This window comes from Triticum aestivum, chromosome 6A, assembly GCF_018294505.1.
Source record: "Triticum aestivum cultivar Chinese Spring chromosome 6A, IWGSC CS RefSeq v2.1, whole genome shotgun sequence".
NCBI lineage: Eukaryota > Viridiplantae > Streptophyta > Magnoliopsida > Poales > Poaceae > Triticum > Triticum aestivum.
Genome location: NC_057809.1, coordinates 56,811,133 through 56,833,039, shown reverse-complemented (window position 1 = coordinate 56,833,039; position 21,907 = coordinate 56,811,133). Strand labels below are relative to the sequence as shown.

At 43.7% G+C, this 21,907-nt stretch overlaps 1 protein-coding gene across 1 annotated transcript; it reads right to left on the bottom strand.

The window, feature by feature from the left end:
• Nucleotides 1–7,308: 7,308 nt before the first annotated feature.
• LOC123129434 (metal transporter NRAT1) lies at nucleotides 7,309–16,103 on the bottom strand. Its single transcript, XM_044549601.1, has 13 exons — nucleotides 15,978–16,103; nucleotides 15,810–15,885; nucleotides 15,657–15,697; nucleotides 14,846–14,924; nucleotides 14,673–14,774; nucleotides 14,448–14,554; nucleotides 14,144–14,325; nucleotides 13,945–14,014; nucleotides 13,668–13,841; nucleotides 13,409–13,513; nucleotides 13,154–13,285; nucleotides 7,870–7,965; nucleotides 7,309–7,698 (listed from the first exon to the last, which is right to left on the bottom strand). The coding sequence occupies exons 1-13, from the start codon at nucleotides 16,101–16,103 to the stop codon at nucleotides 7,309–7,311; spliced, it is 1,680 nt and encodes a 559-aa protein (XP_044405536.1).
• Between the last annotated feature and the right edge of the window lie 5,804 nt (nucleotides 16,104–21,907).

The following is a 21,907-nucleotide window of genomic DNA, read 5'->3' as shown; positions in this document are numbered from 1 at the left end:
GTTTGCAAAAGATTAGGCCGAGAGTGTTTTCTGCAATAATTTCGTAGAAGAGTCATTTCTGTAAACCTAAGTTGTAACGTGGTGGTTTTCTGCAATTCACTCATTTTATACAGTTTGTTGGGGCTATCTTTCTGGACCAACAAAACTTGAAGCACCGACTATACGGCCGATATTTGATGCTATATATATGCGTTGTCCACGGAATGGGTCATTACACCAAGATTTTTTTATTTCTTTCAGATTTTTTTCTTAAAGGTTTGAAAAGGCTTAAAAACCTGTTTCAAAATTGGGGAAAACGTAAATTGCAGGGAAAGAACTTTCACATATGTATGAAATAAAAGTTAATCACGTATTAAAAAAAGGTCTCTGTATACCAAAATAATAATAGTTGTATAAAAATAATCTAATGTATTTTTAAATGTTCATACATTATAAAAATGTGTCCATACACATCAACATATGTTCATATACTGTGAAAAATGTTCAATTCCTAGATAAAGATATAAAAATAAAAATCGAGGAAAGTAAGAACAGGATGTGAAAAAATGGGAAAAGGAAAGCAAATATTGATAGTAAATGGAAGAAAACATATGTAATATAGAAAAAAGGAAATGAAAAGGAAAATAAAGAACAGAAAAATGAAAAAATGAAAACAATTATGGAAAAGCAACATGGGCTAGCATGTCCCCACGACGCGCATGTGTGCATGACTGCATGTTTGCCCGACTATGCGAGAGTTAAGGAGTCAAATATAATTTGTCCTATAGGCTTAAGCTTGAGTCTGCTAAAAGAATGAATACATGCCAGAGAGTCAAACGATAGGCCACAAAGCCAAAGTGATGGGGTTTTGTTGTCGATGATTTTGAATCTTTAACCCTTGCCCATATCGTCTGCCAACTCCATAGCAAAGAACTATTGATGATTGGTCGTGAATGACATTTGGGTACAAAGGACGGAAGAGTAACATCCCCTTTACGGAATAAGTAAAGTTTATTTAACTCACTCTGCATTCTATATAATCGACATTAGTCACATCCATGAATCTACTTGTTCTGAGTGCCCACCTACTATGTAGATATAGAGATGGACTAGTACGTGTTCACAACTTCACATGCAAGACCTTCCCCATTGCATATGTTGGTGCAAATCTCGATGCTTCTTTGTGGTTTCGGGATTGGAAGACACATGGAATTAAAGCCGTCCACGGCCACCAATAACATGCATAGATTTTCTTAGTGGCACCTTTTGGTGTATGCTTGTTCATGGGCTCAAAATTGAAAGGTGTGCATGCATATGCGACCCATCTCATGTTACAACACATAGAAGTGTGGTTATTAACACTTGTATGGTGGAATCAAGCTGCATAGGAGATTGAAGCTCCTACATATGCTGATATTTCTTCTTTGCCAATGCCATCATTAATATGTGAGTCAGTTCGCGCTGCGCATTAGTTGCCCTAGTAGTGGAGAACTGTTGCGGTGGATGGACTACAATTTGGGTAAGGCTCTGTTTATAGCACAAAACAAAGAGATGCCCTGTCATTGAGCAAATTGACGAAGTTCAAGTCAATAGTAACATTGTGGCATGACCTTTTTTGGGAAGGAACGAGCGAATAAACTACATTATCATACTATACCATGCAAAATGTCATTTCTTTTGGTTGGATGGTAATTGGTCAACAACCTGCCTCCAAATTCTCAACGAAGCATAGATATTGTTTAGCCAAACTTGCTTTTATAAGCCACAAAACGTCTTGATTTGAATTCTTTCGGATGTTTAACCCATTTTTGTTTTGTATCCCAAACTCTGCATTAATGGATTCGTAGTTAGTTGTGTAGAATATTTGGGTTCAAAGCTAGAAGAGCAATAAATTGTCCTTTAAAGAAAAAAACAGATGTCTATTCAACCAGATGTGTCGTGAAGGATGGGAGGCGAAGATATCCTACTACTTGCCGTCGATCCATAGATCCAAATAGATTTCACCCAAAACTGAGTTTTTCTAAGGCATTCCAGCTTTATAGAAGCAAATGATAAAGAGAGAAGGCACATGGTATATGGGGGGGGGGGTCACCTTTATAAAATACATCACCAACTTTCAGAAAATCAATCTAACTTCAAAAATTCTAGTTTTTTTTAGAAAATTCTAACTTTTCAAATTTCAAACTTTTGAAAAGTGACAAACTTTGTGATATGTTGAACTTTTTGTGATCCAAACTTTTAGAAAATTAGAAGTTTCAAAGAAGTTGAACTTTCAAAAGATTGAACATTTTAATTTTCAAACTTCCAAAATTTCAAAATTTGTAAGGGGGGAGAGAATGTTGAGAGGGTTTTCGCACAAGCAAATGGTTTGTGCGAGAAAAATATGAATTAGTTTCATCACAAAAACATATGAATTAGTTCATGACCAAACAAAATTATATATAGTGTAAAGACATATGTGGATCACAAAGAACGGAATGAGAGTATAGCACACTAGCCAATAATAAATATCAACCCTGTATAATAGGAGGGGTATAGCCCACCACCTAGTAATAAATATCTGCACTCTATAATAGAAGAGAATTTTCTATCCCATCAAGCACATAAGCAATGCAAGTATACCAAATGGTGAGGCCGGTATCACGATAACATATTAGCCAGCTAGGAAAAGACACGAATATATAATTGATACCGCTATGCAAGTTGCATCCATGAATCAAGTTGATTGAGTGTCTACGTACTACACTAGCACATGTTGACATGCAAGGATATGATCCATGTCACATTTTGGTGTATATTTCTTGCTTTGTTCATGGGTTCAGGATTGGAAGACACTGGGAATTCAGGGTATTCTTTAATTTCCGATCTGACTCGTGGTATTCCAAGACCTGGTGTGGTTGTTAACACGTCGTCTAGTAAAATGAAGATAAATGGGTGATTGGAGCTCCTACGTATGCTTGATACTTCTTCTTGTTCGAAGCCATCAGTACTATGCCTGTCGATTCACGCTCCACGCATATGTTATGGCAAACAAATGTGCCTTAGTAGTTAAGAACTATGGCGGGGGACAGACTAAAATCTAGGTAAGGCGGAATTTATAGTACAGAGCATTGACATACCCTATCCTTGGAAAATTCATTGATGTTCAGGTCAACAAGAATCAATGAAACCATCATATGAGGCATCTGATTCACAATGAAGTCCATGTCAAAGGATTCTTTCTTAATCTCCTTAAAACACACCATATCATATGCATTTTCTTCAACCTTATCCAAGATATGCAACCACTTGTCCTTGGAGCAGGCTCATAATGCTCCAGATGAAAATTTCCCAGTGTTGCATATTTATGGTAACTAGGTTGCAGATTAAAAAAATACCATATCACCACAGCTCAAGGTAGTCAGTGAAGTACACAAACCAAATCATCCAAACTGCCAACATGTGCACTATGTTATGAATAGCCTCAACAAAAACAGCAATCACTAGCTGAATAAATGACCCATAAAGGAAATATGTCCTCCAAGACTTAAGCAACACATACCATAAACCTAACAAGAGTCTCATAGCAGGCAAGGCAACAACCTAGTTAAAATGCTTGCCCTAAGGAAGGTGTAGTAGCAATCTTCCGTGTGATAACCCTTCTATCTGTCCTTGCATCTTCCTCTGCTTGTTGATGGCTTCATCATGATCCTTTTCTTTCTTTGATTTCCCCCTTCTTTGCTTGCCATCTCTTGGGGCTCCTCAACGGGACTAGTCATGAAGAAAAAAGAGCATGTATTCTAAACTACTTTACTAGTGGCAGGTGGGGTAGTTGACCAACATTCTATATAGTTCTTATCAAAGAAAATATTACCCTTGCACCTTACTTTTATCTCGGTCTCCCACTTGGAGCTTAATTAAGCCCTGGGAGGCAACACCGGGGACATGGCCAAATATTTAGTTCACGTACTCCCTCCTTGCCAAATTATATTGCATATCGAATATGGTCACAGTCAAACTTTAGACATTGACCAAGTTTAGGACAAAATGAACGCTTACAATACCAAATGCATTCCATAAAAATAGATTCCATGTTAAATCTGGTACTGATTTGCTAACAAATCAACATATGTCTTGCCTTAAGATGTAGCCCATATTATCTTCTTTTTGGAAGGTTGTAAAACTGGATTCTTAGTATACCCCCTTAAAGAAATATTATGAACCTTAAGCAGAAAACAGTACTAGTTGAAATTGGAGTGAAGTGCATTATAGGTCCATGAGCTATTTCAGATGTGTTATGTAGATCCTCAAACTATGAAAATCAACATTCAGGTCTTCGAAGTGCAGTAAGTGTGTCATTCATGTCCAAAATCTGTCCGACCCCATCTGGCCAGCCAGCTGGAGCCATTGACCCATGACATGTTAGAAGGGGGGCCCGCAATGTAAAGGCCGGTGACGAAAATATGCAAATAAATTCAAATTCATTGTTTCAAAAAAATGTTCACGGATATGGAAAAATGTTAACGAATTTAAAAGAATGTTTGTTAGTTTATAAAAATGTTCACAAATATGGACAAATGTTCGCTACTTTAAAAAAATGTTGGCGAATGATGAATTTTAAGAAAAAAATGTGAAGATGAATTTGGTAAAATGTTCGCGACTTAAGAAAATGTTTGCTAATGATAAATTTTATTAGAAAAGAAAATATATTCATGAAAAATAAATCTTAAAATATGCCGCGAACAACAAAAAAAGGCCGTGAATATGAAATAAATGTTTGCACCTTTAAAAATAGTATTCATGGACAATAAATATACAAAGATGTTTGGGAAGGACCAATATTGTTTGGAAATATGGAAAAAAGTGTGTGGCTTCAAAAAATGTCCGCGACACAATGAATTTTGAAAAAAATATTAATGATTTAAAAAAATGTTACGGATGATAAATTTTAAAAGAAAAGAAAATGTTCACAGACCACCAATATTGTTCACGAATGAATATGTTCACTAATCAAAAAACATGTTCACGAATATGGAGAAAATGTTGGCGAATGATGAATTTGAAAAAATATTTGCACAAAATTAATAAATGTTCATTTTTTAAAATTAGAAATTGTTATTTTTTGTGAATATAAAATGTTCATAGATTTACAAAGATGTTCATGGTTAAAACATGTCCATGAATTTGATAATAAGTTTAGGAATTTACAAAATGTCAAGGTTTCAAAATATATTCATAAATAGTGAAAAAAATGTTCACGACTTTAAAAATAGCGCTAAAATTTCCAAATTTATCTTTTGCGACTTTGAATGTTCATTAATTTGTGGTTTGCGAACACATGTTCAAATTTGTCTTCCGCGAACATTTTTAAAGTCATGAATTTTTTTCCATATCCGCAAACAATTTTGGAAACCATGAATTTTAATTTATTTGGAGTAAAATGCATTTATCATTCCCTGTAATTTATTTGAATTTATTTGCATATTTCCGTCACCAGCCGTTACCTTGCGGGATCCCCTGTCCGCCGTGTCATGGTTTAACGGCTCCAGCTGGCCGGTAAGGCAGGGTCGGACAGATTTTGGACCAAAATGACACACTTACTCCACTTCGAGGACCTGAATACCGACTTTCATAGTTTGAGAACCTACATGACACCCCTGAAATAGTTTAGAGACCTACCATGCACTTCACTCTTGAAATTACCATAGTTGGATGTGAAGTCTGGACCTGCTTATCTATATTGTTTAAAAATCCTAGAGTAATGTTCTAACCAATTATAAAATAAACTTGCCCATGTGCTGTAAGAGGGGAATAAATATTGTAATAGGTTAGTCAGTGGTCTACATGCCCATATTAATGTGATTGTGTAAAAAAGATTTTATTTGATAAGTCAATAAGAGGTGGGGTAGTTGAGGCAGTTTTCGGAGAAAATCGATATCGATGAAAACAAATCAAAGATGGGAGACGAAAAAAAAATCAAAATAGAGAGGAGGGAGAGAGGGCATATCTAAGGTTAAGCTTCATGCACTAGCCAACGCAACTAAAAGTCCAAACTGATGAAAAGGGCTACACAATCCATATATAAACTACAACACCCCGTCTTAGGTGCGACGCGGGAAGTCAATACGTGAATAGACTCAGAGGTATGGCTAAAGAGACCTCTACATGAACATAGAGGGAGGAGCAACAAATTTTAGAGAAATTGCGAAAGCAAGGACTTAAACTGAAGACTTTAGACCTTGATACCATGTTAAGCTTCGTGCACTAGCCTACACAACCAAAATTCAAACTAATGGAAATGGCTGGGCAATCCAAAAACGAAGTAAGAGTGTACGACACAACACTACATCTTTTTTAAGTAGGAGAAATTCTTGACAAAGACAGATTCTCATGAGGGAACATCCACCTTCTCCAGCAAACTTAGCTGCATCCACGCCCTCCCCGGCGATGAGAGCAACAAAGAAGCACCTCCACCACTGCCAGAGAATGTTGCAGGCTACAACCATCAGCCTCATGGTGGACGGCGCGAGGGGGCTCTTGTGCTTCTTAGATTGTCGTGGTTGGCTGACAATGACAACCGCAAGGAAGCCATGACAACGGCTCCAAGTGGTGGTTGAAGTGTCGGCGCTTGCCTTTTGTTGGAAGGCCCTCGCTGGTGCTTCCATTCTTCATGGTTGTCATGGCAGAGAGTTGATGGTAGGGGAGGACGACATACCCATATTGTGGATTAGCTTAAACCTACGGCCATAGATGTCTCCGGTGACGATGAAAATTGTGGGCAATATCCTTGGAAGTGCCATTGAGGTTTTCATTCCACCTTGAAGCCGGGTGGAAACCCTAGGTCCGACTCCCGAAGCAGGCAACTGCGGCATCATGGGAAAAATTGGTGCTAGCATTTCTCATTTGGCGTAGTATATTTCCATGTTCAGATGTTTAAAATATTTACAACACATAATTATTTTATACTAAAATCTTGCTAGATTGTGTACAATATTCATTTTCACAAATAATTTAACACATATAGCCTACCAAAAAAACTCTCACTTTAGCATGTCTTCACAAATACAGGCCACCACACATCTGGATGTTTCAACAAATGCAACCAACCACAATAGTAATTACACTTGTATGCACTGAACATGTATAGGATGCACAAAATGCTTGAGGGAAGTATAACCATAGCACATAAGCAAAGGACACCATTGAGCACATTGTCATCCATCATGGTATACTAGCTACATTGAGGCCAATGGCGGAGCTTGACCAGGAAGATTGGGGGGGGGGCAAAGAGAAAAGATAGTGGAAAACATCTCTATTTTTCCAATCTGAATCTCTCTCTACAAAAACTCTTCAGTAAATTTGGAAAGGATGGGGAGGCATGGCACCTGTAGGGTTGCACATAGCTCCGCCAGTGGTTGAGGCATCGGCTAGGTCTTTCCTATACGGCATCGGCTGGTCTCCGTCTGCACCGGACGCCAACACCGGTGCCCTACCAGCCTCCGCCTGGCCCTGCACCCTCTCTGCCACTGGTACATACGTCACCACCATGTCTTTCCTAAACATCAGGTACACAACGGCGACGAGGTAGGCAGCCATGAGCGCAAAGACGACCACAAAGACCGGCGCGTTGGTGTACCTTGGGAGGTGGTTATGTGCCAGCCAGTCTATGTAGGTCCATACCAGGAAGTAGGTGTTGACGATGATGAGTGCCACACTAAGGGCCCACGCGATGATCACCGTCTGCACCCATGCATTGATCATCATATGCGTGTTCGCAATTCTGATCTCTAAAGTTGCAATATGTGACATACAATTTTTTCTATGTGTAATTTTGTGTTATAAACGGTTACTTTTGTGAATGTCGATTGTGCAATTTTGTGTTTCTTGTGTTGAAATTGTTTGGAGGCTTACATAGATGGACTCCTTGAGGGGTCCTACTTTCTTCCTGCTGTTGCAAAACTTGAGGAGAGGGATGGGAGCGAACGACATCTCAAAAGAAAGAACCATCTACATCAAAGAAGAAAAAAATCAGGAACCACGAGCTCATCAATCAGCCTGGAGATTATTATTTCTTTGGGTAGTAACTGCAGATTAACTAATCAGCCATTGCAATGACCATTTTTTTTAACTATGGTGGAACTGGAAGAGGTCTGTAGGGGCCTGATCTAGATCGAGAGGGGAAGGAGGTAGGTGGGGATTTCTTAGAGAGGAAGGATGCCAGGAAGGAGAAGGAAAGCTTCTCTCCTTAGTCTATTCGATTACAATAATTCTCGATGCCTCTGGATCGCTACCCGACTGGACACTTAACAGCCTCACCAACCACACCGTTCCAGCTGTAATGTTTACACGACTGATGCACCACTCTGCTTCTCTGCTACGGTGACCCCACTGGTCAGTGCTTGTGTCTTGATGAGGGCCCGCCTGCCAGCCGTGACATTCTCCCCTCCTTGAGAACCGCCTTGACCCCAAGGCGGTGTCGATGGAAACCTCTCCTAGAACTTCTCTGGATCTTCCCAAGTAGCCAAGTCAACCGGTAGTTCGCTCCACTGCACCAGGGCGCGTAGCTGCATCTCTCCTTGAGAACGAACCATCTTGCAATCCAACACTTGGCTGGGAGAGTGAGGTGCCTGCAAAACGGAGTCAGGTGGAGGTAATTCTGCACTGACTGGAACGGTCGCTCCCACCGCTTTCTTCAGCAAAGATACATGCACCATTGGGTGAATCTTGCTGGTATCTGGCAGGTCAAGTCGATACGCCACTGCACCCACTTTAGCTTGAATGTTGTACGGACCGTAGTAACGGAAGGCCAGCTTCTAGAACGGCCGCCTCACCACGGAAGTTTGAATGAAGGGTTGTAGCTTTAGCAACACCGCGATACCGACCTCAAATGACCGATCGGTACGGTGGCGGTCTGCCTGTTTCTTCATTCGATCCCGAGCTTTCTTCAGCTGTTGTTGCAGGTGGTCCAGCAGGATTTCGCGCTCTTGCAACCATGCTGCCAGGTCCGACACAGTGTTGCTGTCCACTTGATCGATGCCGAACTCCCGTGGTAGTTGCCCGTAGATCACTTTGAATGGAGTGCGCCCGAGCGCGGGGTGGAAGCTGGTGTTGTACCAATATTCCACCAACAAGAGCCACTTTGACCAGTTACCAGGGCAGGAATGCACTGAACAACGCAAGTACATTTCCGGGCACTGGTTAACACGCTCGGTTTGCCCGTCCGTCTACGGATGGTACGAAGAACTCATCCTCAGCTCTGTTCTGCACAGGCGAAACAACTCTTGCCATACCTGACTGGTGAAGATGCGGTCCCTGTTCGATATAATCCCCAATGGCATCCCGTGGAGTCGGTAAATCTCATGCATGAAGGTCTTGGCGATGTCAAGGGGCGTGAATGGGTGTCGCAATGGCACAAAATGTGTGTACTTGGAGATTTTGTCAACCACTACCAGGATAGCGTTATAGCCACCGGATTTGGGCAAGCCTTCGATGAAGTCGAGGGATATCACTGCCCATGGCCGTTTTGGGATAGGAGTGGCTGAAGCAACACGGCCGGCGAGACTCTCTCAGTCTTGGCTTGCTGACAGGTCAGGCACTGCTTGACGAACTCTTTCACTTGCTGTTTCATTCCCTTCCAAGCAAACATGCGTTTGATGCGGTTTTATCTGGCGTGAAACCCTGAGTGCCCGCCCATAGCGCTGTCATGCAATGACCTGACGACATGTTGTTGAGTATCAGTGTCCGGTCCCAGCCAAACACGCCCTTTGAATCTCAGCACCCCCCTTGAAGCTGGTAATCTGGTTCGGCACTTGGGTTCAGCGCTACGCGCGCTAGCAATTCTTTTGTAGCAGCATCCTCCTGGTACCCTGCCCGTACTGCTTTCAACCATACATGTTTCCATATTGACAAGGCTGCTAGCTCTGCGTCCCGTCTGTGTTCTTTTCTGGACAAGGCGTCAGCTGCTCTGTTTGAGATCCTTGCCTTGTATTGGATCACGTACTGCAGCCCGAGCAACTTTGTAAATGCTCGCTGTTGGATGGGAGTGTTCAAGCGCTGGTTAGTCAGGTGCATGAGACTTTTTTGGTCCGTGCGCACCATGAACTCCGCGTGCTGCAAGTATGGGCGCCAGTGGTCGATGGCCAGGAGCAAGGCCAAACACTCTTTCTCGTATGCGGACAGCCCCAGGTTGCGAGGATCCAATGCTCGACTGAGGTAAGCTACTAGGTGGTAATCCTGCATCAACACTGCAGCGACCCCTGTTGCGCTGGCGTCAGTTTCCACCACGAATGTCTTTGAGAAATCTGGCAGTGCCAGCACCGGAGCCTTAATCAGAGCTTTCTTGATAGCACAGAAGGAAGAATCAGTTGTGGGTGTCCAGACAAACACCACACCTTTGCGCAGTAGATCTGTTAGGGGCTTACTAAGTATGCCAAATTTTCTGACGAACTTACGGTAATATCCTGCCAACCCGAGAAACCCACGTAGTTTCTTCACTGTATCAGGTACTGGCCAATCCCTCATGGTGCTCACCTTAATGTCATCCGTTGACACCCCCTGCTTACTTATCACATGTACCAAGTAGCTAATTTTTCTCTGAGTAAAAGCGCACTTTGATCGTTTGGCGTAGAACCCATTCTGCTGCAACAGTTGCAGCACTTGCGTCAATAGACTCACATGTTTCTCCAAGGTTCTAGAATGGACTAGAATGTCGTCCATGAACACGAGGACTCCTTCTCACAGCAAGGGTGACAGCACTATGTTCATGGTACCCTGGAAAGTTGGAGGTCCGCCCGTCACGCCGTATGGCAGCACCCGAAACTGGAAGTGGCCATGGTGGGTCTTGAAAGCCGTTTTGTGCTCGTCCTCCGACAACAATCTGATCTGGTGGTAGCCTGCTCGGAGGTCCAACTTCGAGAACCATGTGGAACCTGCCAACTCAACCAAGAGCTCGTCGATCACTAGCATTGGATAGCGCGACTTGATGGTTATTGCATTAAGATGCCGGAAGTCCACGCAAAATCTCCAAGTGTGATCCTTCTTTTTCACCAAGAGTACCAGAGAAGAGAACGGGCTAACACTAGGTGTGATAAGCCCCAGCCGCAACATCTCTTTCACTTGTGCTTCAATCTCATTTTTCTGCTCCGGGGTGTAGCAATATGGCCTAAGATTCACTGGTTTCGCGCCTGCCACCAAAGGAATGGCGTGATCCCATGGTTTCCGTTGGGGCAGTCCTGACGGTTCATCAAACACCACTTGAAACTGGTCCAAGACGCGTTGGATAGCAGCTGGGAGAGGTTCCTGTTGTTCTGGTTGGTCTGACAGACAGAGCATCACCAAACCCGCAATTGCGTTCGCTTGTTCCATTTGCTCTAATTGCTCAACTGAGATTTGTGCTGGTTGTTTAACTTCTTGACGTAACCCTTGCATCTGTACCAGTTTCCCTTGATGGTGGAATTGCAATGTTTTCTCAGTCCAATCAATCAGCATTGGTCCACAACTTTCCAACCAGTCCATGCCAATGACCATGTCATAGCAGCCCAAAGGAAGCACCCGCAGATCAATAGTAAACTTGTGCAGCTGTGCCTGCCACTGAGATTCTGGAATATATCTGGAGCAAGTGAGTTTGCCACCATATGCCACTCTGACCGTCACCGGCTTCAACTAGCAAATGCGATTGGCAAATCGCTCTGCTACTGACTCGCTGATGAGGCTATGGGAGCTGCCAGAATCGACCGTGCGACGGCTGGTGGAGGAGGCGGCACTGCACGCGGTAGAGGCGCTGCCAGTGCTAGCAGGGGTCGCCGCTGAACACGCACAGGTTCTGGACGCCAGAATTCCCTTCGAGGCATCGCGTCCAATATCTCCTCCCGTAACAGAGACAAGGAAAAGGCAGTATCCAATTCTTGAGGTCGATGTAATGCAACACCCGCTCTAATTTCCGCATGCAGCCCATCTACGAATTTGGTGGTGAAATACACAGGATCAAACCCCGAGTTGTGAGCTAATATCTGATGCATCAATTCCTCAAAGCGTGTCATGTATTCTGACACTGTCCCTGTCTGACCAAGTGCTGCAAATTGACAGAGCTGCGCCTGGTACTGGTCGCGTTCGAATTTGCCGCACAAAGCAGTGCAAAGCTCTTCCCAAGTGAATGCTTTCGTGCCTAGCTCGTGCAATTGCAGCCAACGCGCTGTGTTGCCTGTAAAGTGCAGTGTAGAGACCCGAACCCACATCTCTTTGGGATGTCGTACACATCGAAGTATTTCTCACACTTGGATTTCCAGAATTGTGGATTTTCCCCATCGAATTGTGGAAAATCCAACTTCGGAAGAGCCCAACGAGACTGGTGCGAGTGGTGGTACTAGTCCTCTGGAACACAACTCAACTCTAGGCTGTGGGAACTGGAATTGACGATAGGAGGATAGAATGCACCCTTGGCCGGAGGCGGTGCCAGGGTGATGACCACCCCGTGTACCATGCCCCTAGAGTTGTTGATGACGCCGTGGCCACTTGGCCCGTGGTGCCCCAGATCGGCCACTGGGGGCTCCTCCCCAGTACGCGCCGCTTGCCGAAGACCCACATCTTCTCGTGCGGAATCCGCTTCCGCGCTCGAGGATCTGCTAGCGCAGGGTGGAGGGCGATGCGCCCCACCTGGGTGCGGAGCTCGTCGAGCTGGTTCTGCAGGTTCGTCACCGCCGAGCGTCATAGCTCGAGGGAGGTCTGGATCGCTTCAAGTCGAGCGTCGTTAGCCGCCCGGCCTTCCTTGACCGACTGGATGAGCGCTGCGAGCTGCTCTTCCATGGCCGCTGTCTTCAAGGCCTGCTTGTTGGTGTAGCGTGGTCGGGGGTATGCCGTCTCCAAGTCACCGGATCACTGGACCTCTGATACCAACTGTTAGGGGCCTGATCTAGATCGAGAGAGGAAGGAGGTAGGTGGGGATTTCTTAGAGAGGAAGGATGCCGGGAAGGAGAAGGACAGCTTCTCTCCTTAGTCTATTCGATTACAATAATTCTTGATGCCTCTGGATCGCTACCAGACTGGCTACTTAACAGCCTCACCAACCACACCGGTCCATCTGTAACGTTTACACGACTGATGCACCACTCTGCTTCTCTGCTACGGTGACCCCACTGGTCAGTGCTTGTGTCTTGATGAGGGCCCGCCTGCCAGCCATGACAAGGTCATGGAGGAGTACCGAGGAAAGGATGATTAGCTTGCCAGCGCCTGACGGACCGCTCACAATGGAGACTATAAGGCTTGGAGCAATGGCGATGACCCTGGTGATGAGGTTCCTAACCCAGTTCTTCATCTTGATGTCCAGAAACCCCTGTAACATAGCCCATAATTGGAAGGGAAGATGTCTATACTCACTGGCATAGATAATGCTTAAGAATGCCTCTGAATAGTTTGCATAAATAAACTGGATAACACCTGGAGTAGGAATGATTACCTGCATGATGACCTGCCCAGCGAATGTGCAACTAATTTCGGTGCTTTGCCCAGAAGCTAGCAGCGCAACCGCATACACAACAGAGCTTGATCTCCCCAAAACATTCTGAAAGGAACAAAGATGATAATTAAACAAGGATTTAACGCAGAACTCTAACATCAGATGTCTGACGGTTATTCCTTTCGCATTACACAACATAAGGCACTTCAAACGCTTTTGAAACTGGAACGATCATTCCATCAGCTCAAGCATGGCATACTCTGAGCAGCAGAGGTGCAGATTGGAGAGTAAGATCGCCACAAGCGCCGGCATCGGCCGGAGAGAGATTATTAGCGCTACAAATGGATCCAGCAACGATAACCACCGCGACGTTGATGAGGAACGCCACGACGAAAGCAAGGCTGCACTCTATAAGGAAGTATCTGCAGGCCGCCTGTCCAAAACATATAACAGTGACGTCAGCGAGCTATTTGCCACTCAGCAACGAACTGCATCTAGTCCTTAGAGCGCTCTTTCCTATCCTATGTGCAACCTACTCTGATGCTTTTGTCTGACCGTGGGGTCTTCCGTGAGAGGACCAGGGCAGAGTGCAAGAACAAGTTGTACCTGCATGAATGTCACAGAAAGGCTCGCTATGAACTTTGCATCCATATGGATCGACGCACAATAACCATAGTGAACAACAGGGATGGTGTGAACAGTGAACAAACCCTGATGACTAAATAAGTTGCTTACGGTGTGATGATAGCGCCAAAGAGCGCGATCGCATTGGCAGTAGCACCTTTCCCTCGCAGAGAGGGGACAAACATGCCCTTGGTCACATCTCTAGCAGATGGACTAAGGTAGCTCAATTCTCCGAAGAAGCAGCCTGCCATGGTGAACATGAACGCTGCTATGATGAACTCCAGTTTCCGGGCCTGGTGATACACATGAAGATACATGGTAAGGTTAAATCATCAGTAGCCTATATCTGCCTAAACAATCATGTAACATATACATAGCTGAAAAATTCTAAGGAGGGGTTTGTGTTTGCGTACACCAAATCTCTCACCCCAAGAAGCAAGAGGGTGCTGAACACCGTGAGGATAACTCCAGCCCACACAGGAATTTTGAACAATATGTTGAATGCAAAGGCGGTACCCAACACTGCAGTAGATACAGAATATGTTAGTCAAACGTAAAAGTCAACAAAGAAAAGAAATATAAAATGGAAGTAACGAATAAGGTGTACTGATCAACCTTCAGGGATATCATCAGAAATTACCGAAAAAGTCATCAGAAATTACTGCAAGCTCTGCAATGATCCATAAGCAAATATTGACGAAGTGGGGATACTCTTCCCTGCAGAGTTCAGCAAGATGCCTCCCTGTACAGGATTGAGCGATAAGTGCAGATTTGATATGCAGAAACCATGACAGATAGTTGAGCGAAAGGTACTGGTTTTCACTCCAAGGTTGGCGGATACTGTTTGTATAAAGAGCGCAAAGATCATCCCAACTAAGATGACCCACAGAAGCTGATCATGGTAAATTTTAAAATAAAATCAGATTGGTAAAGAAAGAATGCTGAATACGTAGAACAAAAGGAGAGAAACAGAAATGACCGGTAGAGTGCATTCTTCTTTCATTTTCTTACAGACCTTTTCACTCTATATTGGTATAAATAATTATTTCTCTTGATCACTTCTCTAGGTTTCTTGTATCAGTAATATTATACTCCCTCCGATCCATATTACTTGTCTTAGATTTGTCTAGATATGGATGTACATCCGTATCCCGACAAAAAGACAAGTAATATGGATCGGACGGAGTAGCATAAAACCGGCCCTATACGTAAATGTACTTCTACAAAATAAGATATCATGTCGTTCTATGTTGACCAATTGATAGTCTGGGGAAAAGTGTTTGAAATGTTGTGATCTACATATGCAATAAGCAATTTAGCATTGAAAACAGGGTTTATAATCGAGTTTGTTCACCAAGGATTTGAAAAACCGGACCCTGGCTCAGGTTACAATCACTAAGCGAACTGCCATAAGTGGTACTCTCATCCAAATTTGTACGAATTGTCTTTTAGAAAAGGCGCATGATGCAAAATTTAAGAGCATTCTTATCACTTCCTTAAAACTTAACTAAAGCTGCAAAGCTAATCTGCTGCAAAATATATGTTTCCTTTCTGGATACCCCCCAAAAAAACTCCTTTAGTGCAGTAGTGCCCATCAGAGGCAAGAAGGCAGCAACTAAACTACCTCATACTTGAAGTCAGCTCCAGCTTGCATGTCAGTTTCCACTGTCAAATCATACATCAGAAACAAGCTTTACCACCTTGAAAGTTGGTCTCCTTTTTGTTAAAGAGTGTATCTAAACGGTATGCAGCTCTGAGCAAAAATAAAGGAGCTTACAGTTGCTAGGATCCAAGAAGCCAATGGCCACAAGAGCCCCAGGCCCAACATGAGCCAAGAACTTCCTCCATCTTGGCTGCTACCATGCAGCAAAAAAGTTCACACTGAACAGAAACAAGTACACAACTTAATTCAACCTTAGAAATGCACAAAAATGTAGTAGTATACCTGCACCTGGAATTCCTCATCTTTTTCGTCACCAGTAGTGCTGTCCTTGTGCTCGCCACCACTCTGCACTGCACCTCCATGGTGAGCTTCGCGTCCAATCTCATCCCTTTCACCAGCCCCTTCCATTCTCCATTGCTAATGCACGTATCTCTGGAAGGACTGTGCCTCTTGCTCTTTCCAACACAGCAACTTCTGTATTTTATAGGCCAGCGACCAGTTGAAGACTGTACCATATAAAACGCAAACTTCAAATACAGTACTATAGCAGAGGGAATAGCTGTCATGGTGGCTCCTGTCGATTCCGCTGTAGTCGCTAGTTTTATGCCTTTCAAAGATGCTACTCTTATACCTCACAAAATGGCAAGTGTGGCATAAATTTTAGTTTAAACTGTTCGAAGGCGGAAATTTTACTCACACTTACATTACCCCACCACAGTAGGAGTAGTTCGATAAATCGTTGCAGACCTTTTCCCTTTTCATTTTGGAGGTAGACAAAGCAGTCACCAAAACTTTGGCAGCTTCGGCAAAACTATGTGTCAATGACAGGTGAGCCACCATAGTAAGTGTGGCATAACATAGTTGCCTACTTTAAAAGGAAGTAAACAAATCCATAAGGAATTGGCTCAAACACCTAGAAGCAGATTAAGCGCGATCACGAATCTGGTCCCCCGCAAAACCTGCAGATCTACCAAGTGAAGCTTTTAAACGCAAGATTCCCCTTTTCCCCATAAATGGTTCCTCCTATCATATTCATACGGGTCTCGGGTCCTAGAACAATCAAGGCTCCTATATGAAGTTTGATATTTAGCTTTGCAGCTACAAACGAGGAACTGTAAAAACATCAAGGTCTCTTGTGGTTGAGCAAAATACATTAGCAAGAACATCAGGTGACGTGGCTTTGATTGGCCGTTCCTCGCCGAACATTTTGGAGCCTTCCCGGCAGCCATTTATCGGTGAAGGCTGGAGGCCCGGACCTGGTGCAGTCCACAACCTTGTTTACATATTCTATTGTAGCCATGCGTACTGCAAGATTGTACTTTAAAAAGCCTTAAACTCTCTCTTTGTTGGAGTGCACACTCTGACTATCCGTCCAAATTGTAAGTGGGAACCTAGGACAGAGTGTAGTGTGAATAACCACTTCACGGAGTGAGTATTGAGTAGGAGTCAAGTAACCATCCATGATTTTCTACTGGTATGTCATAATTAACAGACTAATCGAGGCGCGCCGAATGGCTAGCTTGCTAAGGCTAGTCGTAATGATAGTACCATAACTAGTATCATGCATGTCAACTAGGCAATTTTGATGAGGTGTTATAGCATTAAATGAAGAAAGAGATTGTGAAGTATCATATTATGATAATGTATCATAATAAATGCTATGCTACTTTGTGTCATGCATGGCAATAAATAGAATACTAGATGATACTAATATATAATACTATGCATTAGGAAGATAGTATCATATGCATGATACTACTATATAATACTCCCCGTTACAACCAGCCTAAGAGTAGATGTGCGTGTGCGTCTATTGGGCGGAGATGGAACGGCGTCATGTGATCGTTGAAACTAACAGTTGAACATGGTGAAGGACAATAAGTGTTAGAACAAAATAACAGATTGTTCTTTTGAACGAACTAGTAGAAGAATAGCTTGTGTGGATGCTAATGCTCACCGGTGAGCCGCCTGTCGCGTGCTTGCGCCCCTGCACCGGCTAGGCACCCTGGAGTCGCTCCTCCTCGCTCGCTCAACGTCACGCTCGGCGCTGTTGTTTGCTTGTTCCCGCGTGGCGGCGCTGCCGTGGCCCAGGCGTGCAAGGCTCCGGCATTTCGTCGAACGGCTAGCGGGCAGCCCGGCGACCGAAGCGCCGGATCAGCCATCGTGTTCAGACGGCGGACACGCGGCGGCTCCACCGTGCTCCGAGGCTCCCACTCCTCCTATTCGGACATCGGCCGCAGTCACGGAGCGTCGCCGTCGTCGATTGCTGTAGGACTGGTCTCTCTGACCGATGAACGAGCTCTGATTTTATTCTCATCGGGAATGATGGATGACAGACATATCATCATCAACAATCAGGTCATACAATAGCTCTTATACGATGCACATGGCAAAATAATTTGTCATGAACTAGAACTAATCACCAAGCGGGAAAAGAAAATGCGACAAGCCGCGCGAAGGCACAGACAAGTAAAAATGTCTCGGATATCACAAGTCATGTTGATATGCCGCCAAGCATGTTATCATGAACTCTGCAGAGAGATAAAATGTTGTGAAATTATGTGTAGTCAAAACACAGTGAGCGGTAAACCAGTGTTTTAGAATGTTTCAATAAGATTTGATTTGATTCGGGAATGAATAGAGGAAGGCAAGGAAAGCTTGATTTAGTTGAGGTTTTGCTAATATTTTATTTAATTTGATTGAATTAATGCAGAGCATGGTTTCCAAGGAAAGTAACTTGTTTTAGATCATTCCAAACCAAGAAGAGGGGTCAAGAGGGGAGGGAGCGAAAACAAATTTGATGATGTATAGCACCAACTCCCTTTTAATAATAGAGATTGTCTCTGAGTGAGCTGTTTAATTTTGTAGGTCAGTCATATCCCTCATAACATTTGGTTTTGCACTTTATTTCTTATGCAAAATTGTCAACATATGTGTGACATACAATCGGGCGATCACTTTTTCTTGCAAATAATCGGATGATCACTTAACTGAGCTATCCATATAGTTACACTCGTTTTGTGTACAATCGGCTACCTTCGATCAACGTTCCTACGGGATGAACAGAGTCTTCTTGAGCGGGGCAAAAAATTGATCAGGTCAATTCTTGCATATATTTAAAACTTAAATTGATCAGGACTCCACTCAGATTTGGCTAAAAGCAATCAAATCAGAGGCGCTCTCAAGATGATGAGTGATTCAAGCCTACTAGATTTACCGTATTGTCTCCATGATGTGCATTTTAGAAATGTCTCTGGTACTCCTCTTGAACATTGTTCGAGATATCACATACACCATAGAAATTATCGTTGCCCTAGTACCTCAAGATAAATGAAAGCGTGGCATGCAGGATGGCCGAAGCAGTGAAGCACCGAGGACAATGGAGGGAAAACAATTGAAACAACTAAATAGGTCGGAGAGGCACGGTGGCTGTTTGAACAAACTCGCGCATGTTATCACCCTGGTTTTCCATTGATAATTCCTGGTGCCTTCTATCCCTATGCCTATCGAAACCAAATTCTTATTGTGCAGAAACACAACATATAATGCATGAAATGGGACTGGATAATAACAAGACAGAGAGGTAGAAACAAGGAATAATAGCTATTCCTGTTTGGCTTAGGGAAACCTCTATAAAAGGCTTGTGTGGTTACCAGCGACTTGAATTCTTTTTGTTCGTTGGTAGGCCAACAACCAATAATCCCTTAGTTATGACCTTGGTCCTCTCGTAGGTCGGTGCTTGCAAAAGCTTTTCCACTCATATGTTAGCGGCTGTGATAACTTTTACGGATCCTTCAACAAATGATGGATTTAAACATCTACACCGATGTGATGCACTGATCCAACACAAAGTTTATTGTTACAAAGATCACGAAGAATGAAAGAAAATGTATTTCTTTTATGTCAGTACTGGATTTCATTCACATTTAGATGATTCACATCCTTTGATTTATAGTTATTATAGTTAAAACGCCCCCCACTGGACATGAACTAAATCACAAATCTCCAATTGAAGATTTTGTTCATAGAGAACGAGAGCACACAATATTGAAGTTCCATACTAAACAAGAAGCATAACAACAAAATGAACATCAACTTTCACATCTCTGCTGATGGGCGCTTAGCCCAGTGGTTAGATCGCAATGGAGCCTCCTAACCGGCCTGGGTTTGAACCTGAGTTCTCACACATTATACCTTAATTTTTTAATTAATAAATATTCACACGGCTCCTCCCCTGCTGGTCTACTTTTTCTTTTACTATATCAAGTTAATCAAGTTAAATAATTGGACATTATATCATAAACATTAATTTTAGTAACTAGCTGGTATATGGTCAATGGTGTTCATCGGAGTTAAATGCACAGAATCACCACATTTGTGTCACGATTAGCGAAAAACCACCACTTTACGTTTTGTGGTATTTTGCACCACACCGAGAAACTTTGTTCCATAGTAAGTTTGCAGACCTTGGAAGGATCCCCCATGTAGTAGTACCATGTCTTGGTGCAAGGGACGCGGTGCAGCCGAGCGATCTCCCTTGTAGGCAGCAGGAAATATATTGCACTACTCACACACAGCATGGCTCACCTTATCTGCAACAATAAACATGACATAACATATTAGGGGAAGAGTTATTAGTGGAAGAAGTGTTGCTTAACTGGAGGTATCTTCAGAAACTTTATAACAGTTATAGATGATCATTTCCTTGTTAACAGAAAAAAAGTTACAGAAATCACAATGAACTGATTAAGGGCTTGCATGGTGCTTGAATATGTATTGACGACATGCACAAGTTATGCCAATTGCAAAGTCTAATTCACAGTGTCTCGTGGTACCAAAAAGGGAGTGTACTAAGGCACAAGGACGACAATCGTTTACTGTAGAGTAGTGTTGTATTGCAAGCATGGCTAGCCAGCTAGCTAATTAACACACTGGCCAGCTGGCTGCATACATGATATGTTAGTTAGCGTTAGACTAGATAAAAAATGTGTAGTTTTAACAAACTAATCATCGGGTTGAATGGAATTGATAACATCTCTCGCGATTATGATCCACGGTGACAACTCCGATCGGGAGCGGGTTGAATCCATCTTGAATTGCCAGCTGGGCAATTTTCCTTGCAAGTACCTTGGCCTCCAATTGGCTATTAGGCAGCTCACGAGGGCCGAGTGGCAGCCCATGATTGATCATGCTAAAAAATGTGCCCCGGCTTGACAAAGAGGGCTGCTGCACCGCCCAGGACGCCTTGTGTTGGTCAAGTCCGTGATCGCGGCCAAGCCCATCCACCACTTCATGGTCTCGGAGGCCCCTAATTGGGTGTTCGAAGAGATTGAGAAATGGATGCGCTCCTTTTTCTGGGCGGGCAAAGATAAAGTGAACGGTGGTCAATGCTTGGTGGCTTGGTCCGCGGTGTGTAAGCCCACCTGGCTTGGTGGTCTGGGATTGCGCAACCTCCAGATGCAAGGATTGGCGTTGAGAGTGAGGTGGGAATGGTTGAGACGGACAGATCCCGATAGACCTTGGCAAGGCCTACCCATGATTGTGGACAAGGAGGCTCGTGAAGTCTTTGATAGCCTAGTGCACATTGAGGTGGGGAGAGGTAGCAAAGTCTTGTTCTGGAGAGATCGATGGATCCACGGCTTTGCGGCTAAAGACATTGCACCAAGCATCCATGCTTTGGTGGATACTAGAACGTTCAATCGCCGCACGGTGGAGGAAGGATTGGAGAACACAAGATGGTTGCTTGACATCGTTGGCGATGTAAACTTCGGTGCCCACATGCAGCTCCTGCACCTTAATCTGGAGATTAGCACGGTCATTCGCCATCCATCCGAAGATGACTCCTTATCCTGGCCGGCGGACCCGTCGGGCAAGTACACTGCAAAATCCACCTACTTCAGGCTCTGCATGGGTGGCGAGAGGGCTCCGTTTGGCGCTTGTATTTGGAAGAGCTGGGCTTTGCTCAAATGCAAAATTTTCGTGTGGTTGGCAGTTCAACATCGGATCTGGACGTCTGATAGAAGGGCTAGGCATGGCCTTCAGGACTCTCCTTCCGCCTACTATACGTGCCTTCAAGAGGAGGATAACGCGGAACATATCCTTGTCCAATGCGTCTACGCTAGAGAGGTTTGGCACTACATTTTTGAAGCTTTGAAGGTGCAAGGCACCATCCCGGAGCCGAGCGATTGTCTGTTGGACTGGTGGTTGGTTAG

Bases quoted from the DNA above. Each gene is read 5' to 3' on its own strand.
- LOC123129434 (XM_044549601.1), bottom strand. From the start codon at position 16,103: ATGGAAGGGGCTGGTGAAAGGGATGAGATTGGACGCGAAGCTCACCAT. The intron at 14,555-14,672 runs GTAATTTCTGAT...TATCTACTGCAG, and splicing joins AATTTCTGATGACTTTTTCG to TGTTGGGTACCGCCTTTGCA. The intron at 13,286-13,408 runs GTAATCATTCCT...GCTATGTTACAG, and splicing joins CTGGGCAGGTCATCATGCAG to GGGTTTCTGGACATCAAGAT.